General features: G+C 43.8%; 1 protein-coding gene across 1 annotated transcript; it reads right to left on the reverse strand.

Annotated features, from left to right (window-relative positions):
- Positions 1-4,256: 4,256 nt before the first annotated feature.
- Positions 4,257-8,215, reverse strand: LOC119338084 (signal recognition particle 9 kDa protein). Its single transcript, XM_037610379.1, has 4 exons — positions 8,002-8,215; positions 7,837-7,905; positions 4,787-4,880; positions 4,257-4,697 (listed from the first exon to the last, which is right to left on the reverse strand). Exons 1-4 carry the CDS (start codon positions 8,071-8,073, stop codon positions 4,621-4,623), a joined length of 312 nt encoding a protein of 103 aa, XP_037466276.1. The 5' UTR covers positions 8,074-8,215; the 3' UTR covers positions 4,257-4,620.
- Between the last annotated feature and the right edge of the window lie 11,515 nt (positions 8,216-19,730).

Here is a 19,730-nt window from a genome sequence, read left to right on the forward strand (position 1 = left end):
ACTTTAGTGATCTAAACGCTCTTATATGCCAGTCATTTCGATCAGATTGGATAAGCTGGTATGCATAAGAATTAATAAACTGGCTAAGTCGACTAAGAAAATAATTTGGGTCAGTCGATTTGTTTCCAGCTGTCTGATGGAAAACAAACCACCATATAGTCTTCTTCAACCTCTTGCCCTCATGTTCATCTTCTGCCGCAACCGACCCACGGACCATCGGCCAAACCACCAGCCTTGTCGTTCCGCCCTTCCCTCATCGCCGCCCACCACAGTGCACCTATTTAGGATCTATACTCCCCTCATAGATCAACATTAGTTTTTCACGCACGCTTTGACCCTATCGTGCGCACCCGGAATCAACTTCCTCATCAGTCACTCTTTCTCAAATTGCTCCAAGCGAGACACACTTAACTTTGAGGTTTCTTTTGGATGGGCTCCCGAAAAGAAGGTGCATCTTGCTGATATGAGTAGTCTATTATTCATCCGGCGACTCCCGCATCCCCCCTCCCCTAATTAAGGCGACCGGCGTCCAGTTATACTAAACAATTTAACAACCACTCTAGGTATTTTAGAGCATGCAATGTCATAATTTGATATGGACTAATGCTATATGTTGAGATAATGTATGTTGTGCTTGTTGCACTCTTTTTTTTCCTTTTGTTGTGCGTGTGTGATCATTGTCTGCTTCCCCATTTTTCGTGTAGAAAAATCATGGTTCGAGGGACTATTGGCCGAACACATGTTTCAAACCAATAAAAAGGAGTGTTCATCTTCAGCGATGCAAACAGATGGCATGCATGTCCATGAAGCAAAAATTGCACTAATCTTCATTGCCTGAATAATCAAGTTAGTTTAAATTTTTTTTGCTTCACGGACGGCGTGAACATGCGGGGAGCATCGTCATGTCTGAAAAAGGACGACACGGAAGAGAGCCAAGTCGTCCGCTCCGCTCCTAGTGGGCGGCAAGGGCGAAACGTTAGCCCCCGCCCCCATATCTCCTCTCCTCCTTCCACCATGTTGCCGCCGGAGGAAGTCGACGGGTAAATACCAGTGAAGGGCGATGGCGGGCTCTCGTCATCCTCCGTCGAGGGGACCTCCGGCTTAGTACAGGGTGCGCCCCTGGCCTTGTGTTTGACAGAGCTTGGAATCGGGTGGCTGGCCCGGATCTTTTTGGTGGTGGCTTGGATGCGACGGCTGCGAGGACAAACAGACGTCCGCTTATGGATCTGGCAGCAATGGTCGTGGCGACATGTGTGGTGGTTGAAGAATCGAAGACGACGAAGATGTCATCCACGACAGCGGCAGTCACCCACGGTTCGACTATGCCCCGATTTTAAGGCAGGATACTGCAAATAAGGGTTGTGTGTGGCCACGGGTGCAGCTGGACAGCTGAAGGGATTCATTTTCCCAAGTTCGTCATTAGTTGATGACTAGGATGGCACGAGTTTGCCGGAGGGGGCCTTAACATGGGTTTCGACGGTGCCTGGCAGTCGTGTCGTCGCCCGTCAGAAAACTCATACGAGCACAACTTTTGGCCGCTTTGATCAACTGTGCGTGTGAGTAATGGCTGGAAACCCCAACATTCCAGCTGAAGACATATTGAGATGTCATGTTTCATGGTCCTCGTGCAATAGATGCATCTACGTTTTCGAGTGGTCTGGTCGGTAACTGTGGTGAAATGAAGGTGGTGGTCAAGCGGTTGTGACAACAGATTGTCGTTGCGTTTTGGTGGTGCTAATTCAGCACCAGGAGAGTTTCAAGGTGAAAACCTTTGGTGTGGCCTTCGTCGGTCATACCTAGCAATGGCGGTGTTTCAACATCGTTATCTTGTTGAAGGCATTGCATGAAATTTTGCTTCATTGTGCTCTTAGGATGAAAACTCGAGATTTAGTCTTTGACTGAATCCGGCGATGGTGGCACTTGTGTGTCCTTATCTTTCTAAGGGCGTTGCTTTTGAAGAACCTTCTTGCAACCTATGTGTTGTCGGAGTAGTGTTGATGTTGATGTTGGTTACAGTGTGCCTTACATCGTGTTTTATTTACTTTTGTTCTTGTTTTATTTAACTTGTGCATCCTCGATTGCTCGAGTTGATAGAGCCTTCTGCTTGCATCCGTATTTCATCTTCGATATCATGAATATTAAAACAATGCCTTCTTTCCGTGCAGTCGTACTCGTCGTGAAGGCCATCGGTGCCGCGAAGCAAGTAACCAAACGCCGCCGGCCGGTGCATGGACGGGGCGTAGCACGGGCAGAGCCGAAAGCAGTACTGGCCCGGAGCCGAGCCTGGGGCAGCATCAACAGGATGTGACGGGACGAGGGGGAGGGGAGGGCCCCCGGCGCCGGCGAGCTCACGTGCCATCGGCGGAGGTGATCGAAAGTGATAGGGGTCGCGGGTAGGCATGTTACTTGAGGACGATATCGGTCCATACAGGAGCACGTACCTGCGCATGGCCGTAGCGACATTAGCGGGTGGCCATCGTGGGCGGCGTGGATCGATCGATGCTTAACCACTGCCTACCATGCGGCGCTGAGCTGATCAGCAGCATCGCTCGTCGACATCCGGGCACCGGCCCGTGGTTGCTTGCCCGTGCGGTGCGGTGGTTGCCATGTACCCGTGCGCCGGTAAGTCGGTAACTGCTGCTGCTGTAGGAGCGTGCAGTACTGGGAGATACGCTTGCCGTGCCGTAACCATGAACCAGATGTGTTAGTGGAACGGCAGTCGTCCATGCCCCGCGTTAAATGGTGGGAGACGTGCAGTACTTGTTTCTAAATATGGGCTGCGGCTGCTACTACCGTGTACCACTGCTTGTCAGATACACATGGGTGGGTTATCCAAACAACTATACTACGGCGTTGTTTTCTGAACTTTTACGAGAACCTGTCCTGCAAAATCTCTGTTTCCAACGACCAACATTGTAAAACCGAGCAGAGAGATGGCGGCCCATACCAACACATACTCTATGCTCGTCACGTATGGAGGGAGCCGCCATGGCCACTTGATGCAGGCGGCAGTAACTGTGGCCGTTATCGATAGGCGAGCCGTTAAAGCCTGGAGGCGAGGCGAGGACAGCGGGAAGCGGCAGACCACCGGCCTAGTAGAGAGAGAGAGATGGGCGTACGGGCGGTAAGAAACGAACGATCATTTCTATCTATCCATCTTAATTAAAGACGCCGCGTACGGCCGGCCGTAGAACCCGCCGGACGGGGACGGCTGATGATGATGGCGACGGGCACGTTCTGGTCCGGCGGATTCTAGCATGCGCCATCGCGGCCGACCGAGGCGACATGCATCGGCGTGTAGCCCTTCTCATCCAGGCCGCAAGCCCGCAAGGGGTAAAAACTAGAGGTGAAAAAGCCTGATAAAGCCTCTGGTCCGGCCATGATTTCGCTCGGAAAAGTCACTGCATGGGGCAGAGACGCACGGAACGGAGGGAGCACGGGGAGGTAAAAAGGGGACGGGAGAATCGATCAATCGGTGCCCTTTTTTGACACGAGAGTAAACGTTTTGGTTTTATCATCAGCTGCGTTCCGAATCTTTCGTTTGCCGGGGAGCATGGCGTTCATTGAGCACGGAGACGGAAAAACTGAGCCCCGAGGCCAACCCTTTTTGTACGTGTTGGTGTAAATTTGACCCAAGGAGCAAAGCCACTTTCTTTATCCAATGCTGATCCAGCGGACAATCGAATGGCCATAATTTGATACGCTCTTTAACCTTTGCTGTCAAGGACACTACTGGGCGGGAAGAAAAGAAAGCTTCCGTCTTCTGAAAAAGCCTTCGGGCCTTCAGGGCAACAATAGTTTGACCGGCGGTGTCAGGAAGAACACACACGGAGGCCATAAAAGAAAAGCCTGTGCACCAAATGCCTTTTTAGCACCGTAAAAGTTGAGCCGATTTCAATGGAGTATATTACTAGCACCCTATGCATCCATGGATCTGCCAAACCTTTCCTATCATTCCTCTAGTAATCTGAATTCAAGAGCACTACCTGCAGCATTCTTTTCTTTCCAAATAGGCGGCAACAGACCATGGGAATCAACTTAACGTGGTGGTGGCTAAGACAGAACATGGCAACGAAATAACAAGATAAGATTCAAGGCGGAATCAGCGAAACGCACGACGGGCACGTTCTCGTGCCGCTGATGCGATGAATGAATCCAAGGAACAAGGAACAAACCAGCTATCACTGCATCATCAAAATCAACCCCACCGTCACTGCGAGGTCCGCAGCGTTGTACCTTGTGCTCCCACAACAGTGTGCAACGCATAAGTGTTCATGGATTCAAGAAAACATTTTGCCATGTTCCTAAATGAAAAATCATCACCAAAGCACGCAGGCGGGCAATGATTTGATTGTCTTATCAACCATGATTCATCAACAAAACACGCAGACGGTCAAAGATTTGATTTGTCTCATCAACCATGATTGTGTGGGTAAGTGTACTTCGCGGTTTTGTGCCAGGAAAAAGGATCCAACGATGGCGCACATTGTCTTAGAAAACTACTCACCACTCTTAGACCACCCACCACTCACAGTTGTAACATGGCTAACAGGAGTCGATCAAAATATCCACCCACCACTCCCAGTTGTGATCTTTCTGAAAGAAACCCAGAACATGATACTACTGCCTCCTGCCCCGTCCCTTCTTTGATTGCTGCTGCTCCGCCTGTTCCTTCCCTGAAACCTCGCTTATATCAGCTGCACCACGGAAAGGTCGGGGATCCAAATTAGTGAAAACATTTGGGGGCTTGACGCAATAGATAGCAAAGAGAAACAATGGAAGATACCATCAGGTCCACGAGTCATGAGAGCGAAAAAGATGTTGTTAAGCTTCTCCATCTTCTTTGCGTCCTGAGCTTGATCCGTCTTAAACTTCAGGCACTGCAAAGTAGTCACATACAGTCAGCAGAGCAGGATTGCTTTACTTCAATCAAAGTTTAAACTACAAGTGGTTTCCGCATTAATATTAGAACAGTCAGGCGTTGATCAAGGACAGCACACAATACAATTCTCCACTTTTATCAGCTTAACCGAGACAAAGTGCACATGATCGCTCTTATAACTATAAAAAACAAGTAGGAAGCAACAACCATTTTCGGGGATCCACAATGTAGCCAAGAGACCCATGAAATTATGATGCAGTCATTTAGCACCATAGCACAACATTGCTGACCCCATCACAAATGCCAGAAAAGAATAAAAAAGTGGAAACAAGCTGCTCGTGCCAACACTGGCCAAGCAAGATAGTCTAAAACCACTGGCAAAGAAATAAAATTTAATGATAGAACTGATAGCTTTCACTTCAGAACTTTAACAAGGGTATGTCAAGAGAACAAACAAACGGAAACATATTGTTTGACTTTCTGAAAAGAATAAGATTAAGTCTAAGATGGGTCAAAAGTACACGTTACATTTGACAATTGCTATTGTTGCTAGATTGGTACAAAAGTTTCCATACTGGTTTTATTTATAGGCTAGTCACCTACCACACATATTTAGCACCTAGCCTATAGCACCACAATGCCAACCGAACCAATAGATTGGTAATAGTTGAGTTTTCTAACGTTTTCTTTGTATAGCATAAAATGAAATTGGTTCACAATTCTATTAAGTGGCTATCTAATTACAGGTTGGGTCGAATATAGGTGATGATGTGCTAATCTTAACAAAAGAACAAATAAACAAGAGCAACACTATATTACAAACATTATATTTCAGACTTTACGTTCATTTAAATATAGCCACTATTTCACATTTCATTTGACAGTCAGAATTACGGTGAGCGCACAAGAATGATCACGGTGACATACAAAATCCTAGCCGATTCATTCAACTGCAAGACTCTATAGTCATAATATATACTACTCTGTCCCTTAATATTCTTATATTAACGGACAGAGGGAGTACAACATAATGTTGCTGCGTAACACTGTAGTCAAGTATAACTCGACAGTAATTTTTCATCGCATTTTTACAGTGATGGCTTTCAAATCTAGAAAAAGTAATAGGCAAGTGCAAAGTTAAAAACCAATCTGCCACAATCAGCGAGTGACTAGGAATCTGGATTACAAAATGCAGACATGCTTATATTTAATCCAGGTTTTGGATGTCATATTTCACATCCACCTGTCATTAAAATCACATAGAAGGGATAGATAAAGAAGTGCAGAGCTGCATATCACATTTTTCAAGGCAGATACATACATGCATATAATATGATTGACATGATGACCGTTAAAGAAGAACTGCATTTAACAACACAAATCATGGAACTTACAGGGAAAAATATATAGATTTTATGAATATAACATAATACCAGCAGACGATTACAACAAAAGTCAATTAAGACGATCCATGACAACAAGAGAAAAACATTCAGCTACAGTTTCATCAAACAAGAATGAATATAGTTTGATTGATGATTAGGAAATAAGGTCAACCAAAATTTCCCCATGGCACATTTTCGAAGTTCTGCACAGAAGGTGATTTCCAATGGTATCTACGTCATTTCCTAGCACAATGGACCCTCTATGCTGAATGTGCTATTGTTGTCAATTAAAAGGCACAGCTGTAGGGTGATTTACGCACCTATATAACTATGGAGATTCAAATATTTCATCTGGAAGTGCTTCTTCACTGAAATATTATGCAAATTCAATCATTTGCAGCAATGCAATGTCGAACCATGAAAAAATTACACCAATATTTATGATTTCCTGAACCGTTGGGTGCAATCAGATGCACAACTATATGGTTACATCATATTCCAAAGCAAATATGTTGACTAGGAGAGTACTGAAGCAACTAGTAGATAACACCAGCAGTATGATGTGCGGACAGTGTAGTTTTGCATATAAAAGCTTTATCGAGTCATCGTGAAAATCTAGCACTAACAAAAATATCAGAATATCTTAAGTACACTAAGATATAACTTATGACTCAGATTTGGGACATGTGTGCCCAGAAGCTGCAGTATTTTACGAGTGTATGTTTGGGCTGCACCCCCTACGGGTTCCCAAACAGTGTAAAAAACATTTAAGTTTGAGCTTAACAAAATAGTGCTTCAGTGTTGAGCTAATCACATACCAACTCCACATATGATGATATATATACAAAACTAAGCAGTTTTCTAGATGAAGTCAGGACAGGGATAGTGTATACAAAATTAAGTGGTTTTCAGATGAAGTGAGCAGAAGGCCACTTGCTTAAATCCATATAACTAAACATGTACTCTGCAGTTTGCACTATCTATTTTCCTGGCTTCGCTCACATTCATCCAGGAACAAACAAACTTAATAGTGGGCACAATAGTACTTTCTTCATGGACAGCAATGATTTGCTTCAATTAGGAAGGAAAAGCCCACATGCCCACCCACACTAGTGTAACTACTAACTACTGTGAACTAATGCTAATGGCTGCTAGGCATTTATCACAAAATCTCCTGGATTTATGATATCAAGCAGACATTTGGTTGTAATTAGCATCTCACTATCATTCTTGACTTGAAAATAAACTTCAGATGAAATATAAATGTACACGATTGGTGTAAAATCAGAACTGCTCAAAACAGAGATCAGTTTTGCTTTCTGTTAATGCTGATATATCTAACTACCGTAGTATTTAATCGAGCCACTGATACTATACCAAGATATGCTACGTCACACAAATCAATAAGCAACGGTGAACCATCTCACGCGATGCATGAATTACAATAACGCTCGATCGGCTCTATTCCTAGTTGAGACGCGTCATCGGGGCCTAAAATACACACTTCCTGGTCATGGATTTGGAAGCAGTCACCAAATCTGGGCGAAACAAGAAGCCTGGGCGCCGTACCTCGCGGTCGTCGGTGACCTTGAGCACGAGCTTCCCGTCGCAGTGCCGGTACTTCATACAATAGCGAGTCTGGACACATGGGCAACGGATAACGGGTTAGATCGAGATGCGGGCATGGGTGGACGAGGGGGGAATCGGGGAAAGAGAGATGGGGTTCCGGCGTACGGTGATGGGGTCGGCGCGGAAGAGCTGCACGGACCGGTCGACGAACTCGTCCCATGAATCGAAGTACACCATCGCTGCGGCGGCACTGGCCGGAGGCTAGGGCTTCGCCGCGGTGTGGCGTGGTCTCGTCGGGATCTGGGGGTTTGCGGGGAGGAGTCTGCCGCGGTTCGCTAGATTGCTCCCTTCCCTTGGGTCCGGTCCAGGGCTCTCTTTTTCTTCTTTTTTCTGAGAGAGGTCCGGTCCAGGCCTCCAGGGCTGAAACTTGTGTTTGGAAGGAGCCACGGGGTCCAGGGCAACTTCAACCGGCCCGACCCAGAGAACAGTCCTATATCTCGCTTAAAGCGAGCACAATCGTTCAGTTGCAGCGCACTGCCGCTAGCCACTGCGTCATCGTCCGGTTCACGTTGAGTTAGTATGTCGCGATCTAGTTGAAGAAAAGGAGCCGGTCTTCCACAAGTTTTTGGGTTCCTTTTTGTTTTTCTTGTTTATTCACCGCCTTTTCTTCGTTTCTCTCTCTGTTCTTACTATTTCTTTTCTTTCCTTTATTTTCTCTTTGGTTTTCTTTGTGTATTTTCATTTTTCACTAACTTTATTATTTTCTTTATTTTTTCTTCATTTTCTTTGGTTTTGTTTTATTGTTATTCATTGGTTTTCTTTTGTTTTCACTCGGATTTTCATTGTTTTTCTATTCACATTTTAAGTATAAGTCTAATGCATTTTTCTATACATATTTAATAATTTTCAAATACGAGATTAACTTTAATGAATAGATGGTGAACATTTTTTCTATACATATTTAACATTTTTCTAATACCAGATTAACGTTTTTGAATACCTGATCAACACATTTTCTATAAAATTTAATATTTGTTTTAAATCCTTGATTAACATTTTTCAATTTTTTTTAAAAACAATACATGGTCAAAAAAGTTATACACATTCGATATTTTTTCAAACGCACGATTGACATTTTCATATACAAGTTTAATATTTTTTCATACATGGTCAAAATTTTATCTATACACTTTTTACATTTTTTTCAAATGCTTGATTGAGTTTATTGAATACATGGTCAACATTTTTATACACATTTAACATTTTGCAAATGATTGATTTGCATTTTTCAAAAAAAAGATTAATATTTTTTAAAATGCTTGGATTAATAATTTTAAAATACATGATCATCATACACATTTTTTTTCTGTATACATTTTGTATACATGAGAAACATTTTTTCTATATGCATTTAACATTTTTAAAATGCTTGGTTAATATAATTTTTTCAACTGTTTTAAATAAATTATTTTTGTAACAAATTTATTTATTTATTTTGGAAATATAAACAAAAGTAAAGAAAGAAAGCAAAATCATAAAAAAACCAAAACAAAACGAGGTTGTGGCCGTCCGCCCACCTAGGTCGACCTATCTTTTTTTGCCTTTTGGGTCGGCCATGCGGACACCAAAGTCTATCCTTGTGTGGCAGCTCATAGGTGTGCCCAACGCACTGGGACACATTTCATATTTTGAACATTTTGCAAATTAAAAATATATATATATTACCGCTAAAAATTCATTTGTTACATTAATTTGGAAAACATAATAAAACCTAGACTAGTAGTCGTCGCCGCTGTCGTTTGTTGTCCTCGTTGGTGAGGCCGATGAAGACCGGAGCCGGTCATGGAAACGGCCACGGTACTGTCGCCGACTGTGGCGGTGGCGCGTGTGGTGACGCAACGGGCTTCGGCTGCTAGTGTTGCTCTGGTGGCCACGGCTCCTCCTGCTCCTTGCCCGTGCCCACCCACACGAGCATGCACGACACCCACTTCGGCGTGTGCAGGCCAACGTGGATGTCCGCGACCACGAGTGCCCCACCACTGGCGGTGGTGGGCACCGCTCCTGCTCTTGCTCTGGCTCGGGGCAGTGGCGGGGCGGCCTTTCCGCGTTCGATTCAGCTAACACCAGTGCCAAGCCAGGCCACCAAGCGAGCTCGATGACCTTCCTGTAGGACTCGCCGGCTTCTCCTCGGCTTCATCCTCCTTCGAATGTGGCACTGGAGTACGGTGTTGGAAATATGCCCAGAGTCAATAATATTGTATTATTATATTTCCATATTCATAATTAAGTGTTTATATTTAATGTTATAACTCTTATGATCCTGCAATATGTGATTCACGGGAAAAATCATGTGCACGTGTGAAAATGATAAACAAATAAAAAAAGGTTTTTAGTCTCGCCTCTAAGACTGACTCAAGTGTTGTTGCTATCACATTTTCCGGATCTTAGGATATCGATAAGTGAAACGATATCCTAAACTTGAATTATATGTATGGATACTATCTCGGATAATTTTGGCATATAGCTGATGCGTCCATTTTATATCATGCTTTTATATCAATATTTATTGCATTATGGGCTGTTATTACACATTATATCTCAATACTTATGGATATTCTCTCTTATTTACAAGGTTTACCATGAAGAGGGGGAATGCCGGCAGCTGGAATTCTGGCTGGAAAAGGAGCAAACGTTGGAAACCTATTCTGCACAACTCCAAAAGTCCTGAAACTCCATGAAACAACATTTTGGATTTATTAAGAATTTATGAGTGAAAGAAATAGGCCAGGGGGCCCACACCCTGTCCAGGAGACAGGGGGCGCCCCCCCTGTAGGGCGCGACCCCCTATCTCCTGGGCCCCCTGGTGGGCCTCCGGCGTCCATCTTCTACTATATCATCACCCTTTCCCTGGAAAAAATCGTGGGCAAGCTTACGGGACGAAACTCCGCCGCCACGAGGCGGAACCTTGGCGAAATCAATCTAGGGCTCTGGCGGAGCTGTTCTGCCGGGGAAACTTCCCTCCGGGAGGGGGAAATCATCATCAACGTCATCACCAACGATCCTCTCATCGGGAGGGGGTCAATCTCCATCAACATCTTCACCAGTGATGACCCACAAGTGTAGGGGATCTATCGTAGTTCTTTCGATAAGTAAGAGTGTCGAACCCAACGAGGAGCAGAAGGAAATGATAAGCAGTTTTCAGTAAGGTTTTCTCTGCAAACACTGAAATAATAGGTGATAGATAGTTTTGTGATAAGATAAATAGTAACGAGCAAAAGTAAATAAAGTAAATAAAGTGCAGCAAGGTGGCCCAATCCTTTATGTAGCAAAGGATAAGCCTGGACAAATTCTAATAATGAGGAAGGAGCTCCCGAGGACACATTGGGAATTATCGTCAAGCTAGTTTTCATCACGCTCATATGATTCGCGTTCGGTACTTTGATAATTTGATATGTGGGTGGACCGGCACTTGGGTACTGCCCTAACTTGGACAAGCATCCCACTTATGATTAACCCCTATTGCAAGCGTCCACAACTACAAAAAGGAGTATTAAGGTAAACCTAACCACAACATTAAACATATGGGTCCATATCAACCCCTAACGAAGCAACTCATAAACTAGGGTTTAAACTTCTGTCACTCTAGCAACCCATCATCTACTTATTACTTCCCTATGCCTTCCTCTAGGCCCAAATAACGGTGAAGTGTCATGTAGTCGACGTTCACATAACACCACTAGAGGAGAGACAACATACATCTCATCAAAATATCGAACGAATACCAAATTCACATGACTACTAATAGCAAGACTTCACCCATGTCCTCAGGAACAAACGTAACTACTCACAAAGCATATTCATGTTCATAATCAGAGGTTTAATAATATGCATTAAGGATCTGAACATATGATCTTCCACCAAGTAAACCAATAAGTATCAACTACAAGGAGTAATCAACACTACTAGCAACCCACAGGTACCAATTTGTGGTTTTGGATACAAGATTGGATACAAGAGATGAACTAGGGTTTGAGATGAGTTGGTGCTGGTGAAGACGTTGATGGAGATTGACCCCCTCCCGATGAGAGGACCGTTGATGATGACGTTGGAGATGATTTCCCCCTCCCGGAGGGAAGTGTCCCCGGTAGAACAGCTCCGCCAGAGCCCTAGATTGATTCCGCCAAGGTTCCGCCTCGTGGCGGCGGAGTTTCGTCTCATAAGCTTGCCCATGAATTTTTTCAGGACAAAACCCTTCATATAGCAGAAGATGGACGCCGGAGGCCCACCAGGGGGCCCAGGAGATAGGGGCGCGCCCCTAGGGGGGCGCCCTCCTGTCTCCTGGACAGGGTGTGGGCCCCCTGGCCTATTTCTTTTGCTCATAATTCCTTAATAATTCTAAAAATTTGTTTCGTGGAGTCTGAGGTCTTTTGGAGTTGTACAAAATAGGTTTCCAACGTTTGCTCCTTTTTCAGCCAGAATTCCAGCTGCCGGCATTCCCCCTCTTCATGGTAAACCTTGTAAAATAAGAGAGAATAGCCATAAGTATTGATATATATAATGCGTAATAACATCCCATAATGCAATAAATATTGATATAAAAGCATGATGCAAAATGGACATATCAACTCCCCCAAGCTTAGACCTCGCTTGTCCTCAAGCGGAAACCGAAATCGAAAAATATGTCCACATGTTTAGAGATAGAGGTGTCGATAAAAAATAAAAATACGGACATGAGGGCATCATGATCATTCTAATAACAGCAACATATAAGGATTTTGTCATATGATTTCCTATGTTCAAGTAATAAGCAATTCACAAAGTCAAGTATGGTTCAAAAACTTCATTGGGAGCTAACAAATTATAATCTCAGTCATTGAAGCAATTGCAATTTATCGTAACATCATAAAGAGTCAATAATAGAGCTCCTCAACAAGCTCACATACTCAACTATCTCGTAGTCTCCCATAATTGTTAACACTCATGCAATACTTGTGGTTATAGAGTTTCAACCGGACACTGAGAAAGATAGGGGCTTATTGTGTTGCCTCCCAACGTATTCACCTTTAGGTGATGTCAACACTAATAGCCTATGCCAACTTACATCCAATCGGATATATATATCATGATCTTTAAAACACGAAGAGCTTGCCAAAGGATAAAATGAAAAAGGGAAAGGTGAGGATCACCTTGACTCAAGTATTAAAGTAAAGCATAAAGTAAAAGATAGGCTATTCGCAGAGGGAAGCAGAGGTTGTCATGCGCTTTCAGGGTTGGATACACAAAATCTTAGTGCAAAAGAACGTCACTTTATATTGCCCCTTGTATGTGGACCTTTATTATGCAATTCGTCGCTTTTATTACTTCCACAACAAGTTCTTACAAAGCTTATTTTCTCTGCACTAATAAGTCATGCATATTTAGAGAGCAATTTTTATTGCTTGCACTGATGACAACTTACTTGAAGGATCTTACTCAATCCATAGGTAGGTATGGTGGACTCTCATGACAAAACTGGGTTTAAAGATATTTGGAAGCACAAGTAGTATCTCTACTTGGTGCAAGGAGTTTTGGCTAGCATGAGGGGGAAAGGCAAGCTCAACATGTTTTAGAAGGTCACTGGCAATATACTTTAACTGAGATGTCGGAAAACATAAACCATTACGTTGTCTTCCTTGTCCAACGTCAACTCTTTTAGCATGTCATACTTAATGAGTGCTTCACAATCATAAAAGATGCCCAAGATAATATATCTATATGTGAACCCCTCTTTCCTTATCACTTCCTATTAATTGCAATGACGACCAAGGCTACGTTCATCAACTATCAACAATTTTTATGCCTCATACTTTCTAAGTGTGAAGTTATCACTATCCATAAGATCAATATGAACTCTTTTGTTCTTTCTACTTTCTCAAGATCATAGCAACATAGCAAAGGCCTTGACTCAACACTAATCTTTATTACAGATAGCACACGGACTCGCTTACAAAAAGAGATCACAACGAAAAACTCAAAACTACTTGATATCAAAACTTCGAACTAATGGAACAAGATACTACTAAAAGGATCGAACTAAATAAAGCGGTAAAGATAGGAGTGTGACGGTGAAACGATACCGGGGCACCTCCCCCAAGCTTGGCAGTTGCCAAGGGGAGTGCCCATATGTTGGAAATATGCCCTAGAGGCAATAATAAATTAGTTATTATTATATTTCCTTGTTCATGATAATCGTTTATTATCCATGCTATAATTGTATTGATAGGAAACTCAGATACATGTGTGGGTACATAGACAACACCATGTCCCTAGTAAGCCTCTAGTTGACTAGCTCGTTGATCAATAGATGGTTACGGTTTCCTAACCATGGACATTGGATGTCATTGATAACGGGATCACATCATTAGAAGAATGATGTGATGGACAAGACCCAATCCTAAGCCTAGCACAAAGATCGTAGTTCGTATGCTAAAGCTTTTCTAATGTCAAGTATCATTTCCTTAGACCATGAGATTGTGCAACTCCCGGATACCGTAGGAATGCTTTGGGTGTACCAAACGTCAAAACGTAACTGGGTGACTATAAAGGTGCACTACAGGTATCTCCGAAAGTGTCTGTTGGGTTGGCACGAATCGAGACTGGGATTTGTCACTCCGTGTAAATGGAGAGGTATCTCTGGGCCCACTCGGTAGGACATCATCATAATGTGCACAATGTGACCAAGGGGTTGATCACGGGAACGAGTAAAGAGACTTGCCGGTAACGAGATTGAACAAGGTATCGGTATACCGACGATCGAATCTCGGGCAAGTACAATACCGCTAGACAAAGGGAATTGTATATGGGATCGATTGAGTCCTTGACATCATGTTTCATCCGATGAGATCATCGTGGAACATGTGGGAGCCAACATGGGTATCCAGATCCCGCTGTTGGTTATTGACCGGAGAACGTCTCGGTCATGTCTGCATGGTTCCCGAACCCGTAGGGTCTACACACTTAAGGTTCGATGACGCTAGGGTTATAAAGGAAGTTTGTATGTGGTTACCGAATGTTGTTCGGAGTCTCGGATGAGATCCCGGACGTCACAAGGAGTTCCGGAATGGTCCGGAGGTAAAGATTTATATATGGGAAGTCCTGTTTTGGTCGCCGGAAAAGTTTCGCACTTTATCGGTATTGTACCGGGAGTGCCGAAAGGGGTCCGGGGGTCCACCGGGGGGGTCCACCTGCCCCGAGGGGGCACATGGGCTGTACGGGGTGCGCCTTGGCCTATATGGGCCAAGGGCACCAGCCCCAAGAGGCCCATGCGCCAAGATATAAGAAAAGGGGGAGAGTCCTAAAGGGGGAAGGGCACCTCCGAGGTGCCTTGGGGAGGATGGACTCCTCCCCCCCTCTTGGCCGCACCTCTTCCTTGGAGGAAGGGCCAAGGCTGCGCCTCCCCCCTCTCCCTTGCCCCTATATATAGTGGAGGGGAGGGAGGACAGCCGCACCTGAAGGCCTGGCGCCTCCCTCCCTCCTGTGACACCTCCTCCTCTCCCGCAGGTGCTCAGCGAAGCCCTGCAGGATTGCCACGCTCCTCCACCACCACCACGCCATTGTGCTACTGCTGGATGGAGTCTTCCTCAACCTCTCCCTCTCTCCTTTCTAGATCAAGGCGTGGGAGACGTCACCGGGCTGTACGTGTGTTGAACGCGGAGGTGCCGTCCGTTCGGCACTAGGATCTCCGGTGATTTGAATCACGACGAGTACGACTCCTTCAACCCCGTTCTCTTGAATGCTTCCACTTAGCGATCTACAAGGGTATGTAGATGCACTCTCCTTCCCCTCGTTGCTGGTTTCTCCATAGATAGATCTTGGTGACACGTAGGAAAATTTTGAATTTCTGCTACGTTCCCCAACAGTGGCATCATGAGCTAGGTCTATTGCGTAGATTCTTTGCACGAGTAGAACACAAAGTAGTTGTGGGCGTTGATGTTGTTCAATATGCTTACCGTTACTAGTCCAATCTTGTTTCGACGGTATTGTGGGATGAAGCGGCCCGGACCGACCTTACACGTACACTTACGTGAGACAGGTTCCACCGACTGACATGCACTTTGTGCATAAGGTGGCTAGCGGGTGCCAGTCTCTCCCACTTTAGTCGGAACGGATTCGATGAAAAGGGTCCTTATGAAGGGTAAATAGCAATTGGCATATCACGTTGTGGTTTTGCGTAGGTAAGAAACGTTCTTGCTAGAAACCCATAGCTGCCACGTAAAACATGCAAACAACAATTAGAGGACGTCTAACTTGTTTTTGCAGGGTATGCTATGTGATGTGATATGGCCAAGAAGAATGTGATGAATGTTATGTGATGTATGAGATTGATCATGTTCTTGTAATAGGATTCACGACTTGCATGTCGATGAGAATGACAACCGGCAGGAGCCATAGGAGTTGTCTTTATTTATTGTATGACCTGCGTGTCATTGAAGAACGCCATGTAAACTGCTTTACTTTATTGCTAAACGCGTTAGTCATAGAAGTAGAAGTAGTCGTTGGCGTGACAACTTCATGAAGACACGATGATGGAGATCATGATGATGGAGATCATGATGATGGAGATCATGGTGTCATGCCGGTGACAAGATGATCATGGAGCCCCAAAGATGAAGATCAAAGGAGCTATATGATATTGGCCATATCATGTCACTACTCTATTTGATTGCATGTGATGTTTATCATGTTTATGCATCTTGTTTACTTAGAACGACAGTAGTAAATAAGATGATCCCTTACAACAATTTCAAGAAGTGTTCTCCCCTAACTGTGCACCGTTGCTAAAGTTCGTCGTTTCGAAGCACCACGTGATGATCGGGTGTGATAGATCCTTACGTTCACATACAACGGGTGTAAGACAGTTTTACACATGCAAAACACTTAGGGTTAACTTGACGATCCTAGCATGTACAGACATGGCCTCGGAACACAGAGACCGAAAGGTCGAGCATGAGTCGTATAGTAGATACAATCAACATGAAGATGTTCACCGATGATGACTAGTCCGTCTCACGTGATGATCGGACACGGCCTAGTTGACTCGGATCATGTAATCACTTAGATGACTAGAGGGATGTCTATCTGAGTGGGAGTTCATAAGATGAACTTGATTATCCTGAACATAGTCAAAAGATCTTTGCAAATTATGTCGTACGCTCGCGCTTTAGTTCCACTGTTTAGATATGTTCCTAGAGAAAATATAGTTGAAAGTTGACAGTAGCGATTATGCTATTAGTAGAAAGCTGATGTCCTTAATGCACCGCTCAGTGTGCTGAACCCCAAACGTTGTTTGTGGATGTTGCGAACATCAGACATACACGTTTTGATAACTACGTGATAGTTCAGTTAAACGGTTTAGAGTTGAGGCACCAAAGACGTTTTTCGAAACGTCGCGGAACATATGAGATGTTTCGAGGGCTGAAATTGGGATTTCAGGCTCGTGCCCACGTCAAGAGGTGTAAGACCTCTGACGATTTTCTTAGCCTGCGAACTAAAGGAGAAAAGCTCAATCGTTGAGCTTGTGCTCAGATTGTCTGAGTACAACAATCACTTTAATCGAGTGGGAGTTGATCTTCCAGATGAGATAGTGATGTTTCTCCAAAGTCATTGCCACCAAGCTGCTAGAGCTTCGTGATGAACTATAACATATCAGGGATAGATATGATGATCCTTGAGGTATTCGCGATGTTCAACACCGCGAAAGTAGAAATCAAGAAGGAGCATGAATTGTTGATGGTTGGTGAAACCACTAGTTTCAAGAAGGGCAAGGGCAAGAAGGGACACTCCATGAAACGGCAAATCAGCTGCTACTCCAGTGAAGAAACCCAAGGTTGAACCCAAAACCCGAGACTAAGTGCTTCTGTGATAAGGGGAATAGTCACTGGAGCAGAATTACCCTAGATACTTGGTAGATGAGAAGGCTGGCAAGGTCGATAGAAGTATATTGGATATACATTAAGTTAATGTGTACTTTACTAGTACTCCTAGTAGCACCAGGGTATTAAGATACCGGTTCGGTTGCTAAGTGTTAGTAACTCGAAATAAAAGAGCTACGGAATAAATGGAGACTAGCTAAAGGTGAGCTGACGATATGTGTTGGAAGTGTTTCCAAGTTTGATGTGATCAAACATCACACGCTCCCTCTACCATCAAGATTAGTATTAAACCTGAATAATTGTCTTTTGGTGTTTGCGTTGAGCATAGACATGATTGGATTATGTCTATCACAATACGGTTATTCATTTAAGGAGAATAATGGTTACTCTATTTATTTGAATAACACCTTCAATGGTCTTGCACCTAAAGGAATGGTTTATTGAATCTCGATCGTAGTGATACACATTTTCATGCTAAAAGATATAAGATAGTAATGATAGTACCACTTACTTGTGGCACTGCCATGTAAGTCATATTGGTATAAAACGCATGAAGAAGCTCCATGTTGATGGATCTTTGGACTCACTCGTTTTTGAAAAGTTTGAGACATGCGAACCATGTCTATTGGTGTATACGCATGAAGAAACTCCATGCAGATGGATCATTTGGACTCACTTGATTTTGGATCACTTGAGATAAGCAAATTATACCACATGGGCAAGATGACTGAAAGCCTCGTTTTCAGTAAAATGGAACAAGATAGCAACTTGTTGGAAGCAACACATTTTGATATGTGCAGTCCAATGAGTGCTGAGGCATGCAGTGAATATCGTTGTGTTCTTACTTCACAAATGATTTAAGTAGATACTAAGAATATTTACTTGATGAAACAGAAGTCTGAATTATTGAATGGTTCAAGTAATTTCAGAATGAAGTTGAAGATCATCGTGACAAGAGGATAAAATGTCTATGATATGATCATAGAGATGATTATCTGAGTTACGAGTTTTGGCACGCAATTAAGACATTGTGGAAATTGTTTCACAATTAATACCGCCTGGAACACCATAGTGTAATGGTGTGTCCGAACATCATAGTTGCACCCTATTGGATATAGTGCGTACCGTGATGTCTCTTATCGAATTACCACTATTGTTCATGGGTTAGGCATTAGAGACAACTGCACTCACTTTAATAGGGCACCACGTAATTCCGTTGAGACGACACCATTTGAACTGTGGTTTGGAGAAACCTAAGTTGTCGTTTCTTAAAGGTTTGGGGCTGCGACGCTTATGTGAAAAAGTTTCAGGTTGATAAGCTCGAACCCAAAGCGGATAAAATGCATCTTCATAGGACACCCAAAACAGTTGGGTATACCTCCTAATTCAGATCCAAAAGCAATAAGGATTGTTTCTTGAATCGGGTCCTTTCTCGAGGAAAGGTTTGTCTCGAGAATTGAGTGGGAGGATAGTGGAGACTTGATGAGGTTACTGAACCATCACTTCAACCAGTGTGTAGCAGGGCACAGGAAGTTGTTCCCGTGGCACCTACACCAATTGAAGTGGAAGCTTATGATATTGATCATGAAGCTTCGGATCAAGTAAATACCGAACCTCGTAGGACGACAAGAACGCGTACTGCTTCGGAGAGGTACGGTGATCCTGTCTTGAAGGTCATGTTGCTAGACAACAATGAACCTACGAGCTATGGAGAAGCAATGGTGGGCCCAAATTCCGACAAATGGTTAGAAGCCATGAAATCCGAGATATGATCCATGTATCAGAACAAAGCATGGACTTTGGTGGACTTGCCCAATGATCGGCAAGCCATTGAGATAAATGGATCTTTAAGAAGAAGACGGACGTGGACGATAATGTCACCGTCTCTGAAGCTCGACTTGTGGCGAAGAGTTTTTTCACAAGTTCAAGGAGTTGACTATGATGAGATTTTCTCATCCGTAGCGATGCTTAAGTCCGTTGGAA

The sequence above is a fragment of the Triticum dicoccoides genome, chromosome 7B (genome assembly GCF_002162155.2).
Source record: "Triticum dicoccoides isolate Atlit2015 ecotype Zavitan chromosome 7B, WEW_v2.0, whole genome shotgun sequence".
Lineage (NCBI taxonomy): Eukaryota > Viridiplantae > Streptophyta > Magnoliopsida > Poales > Poaceae > Triticum > Triticum dicoccoides.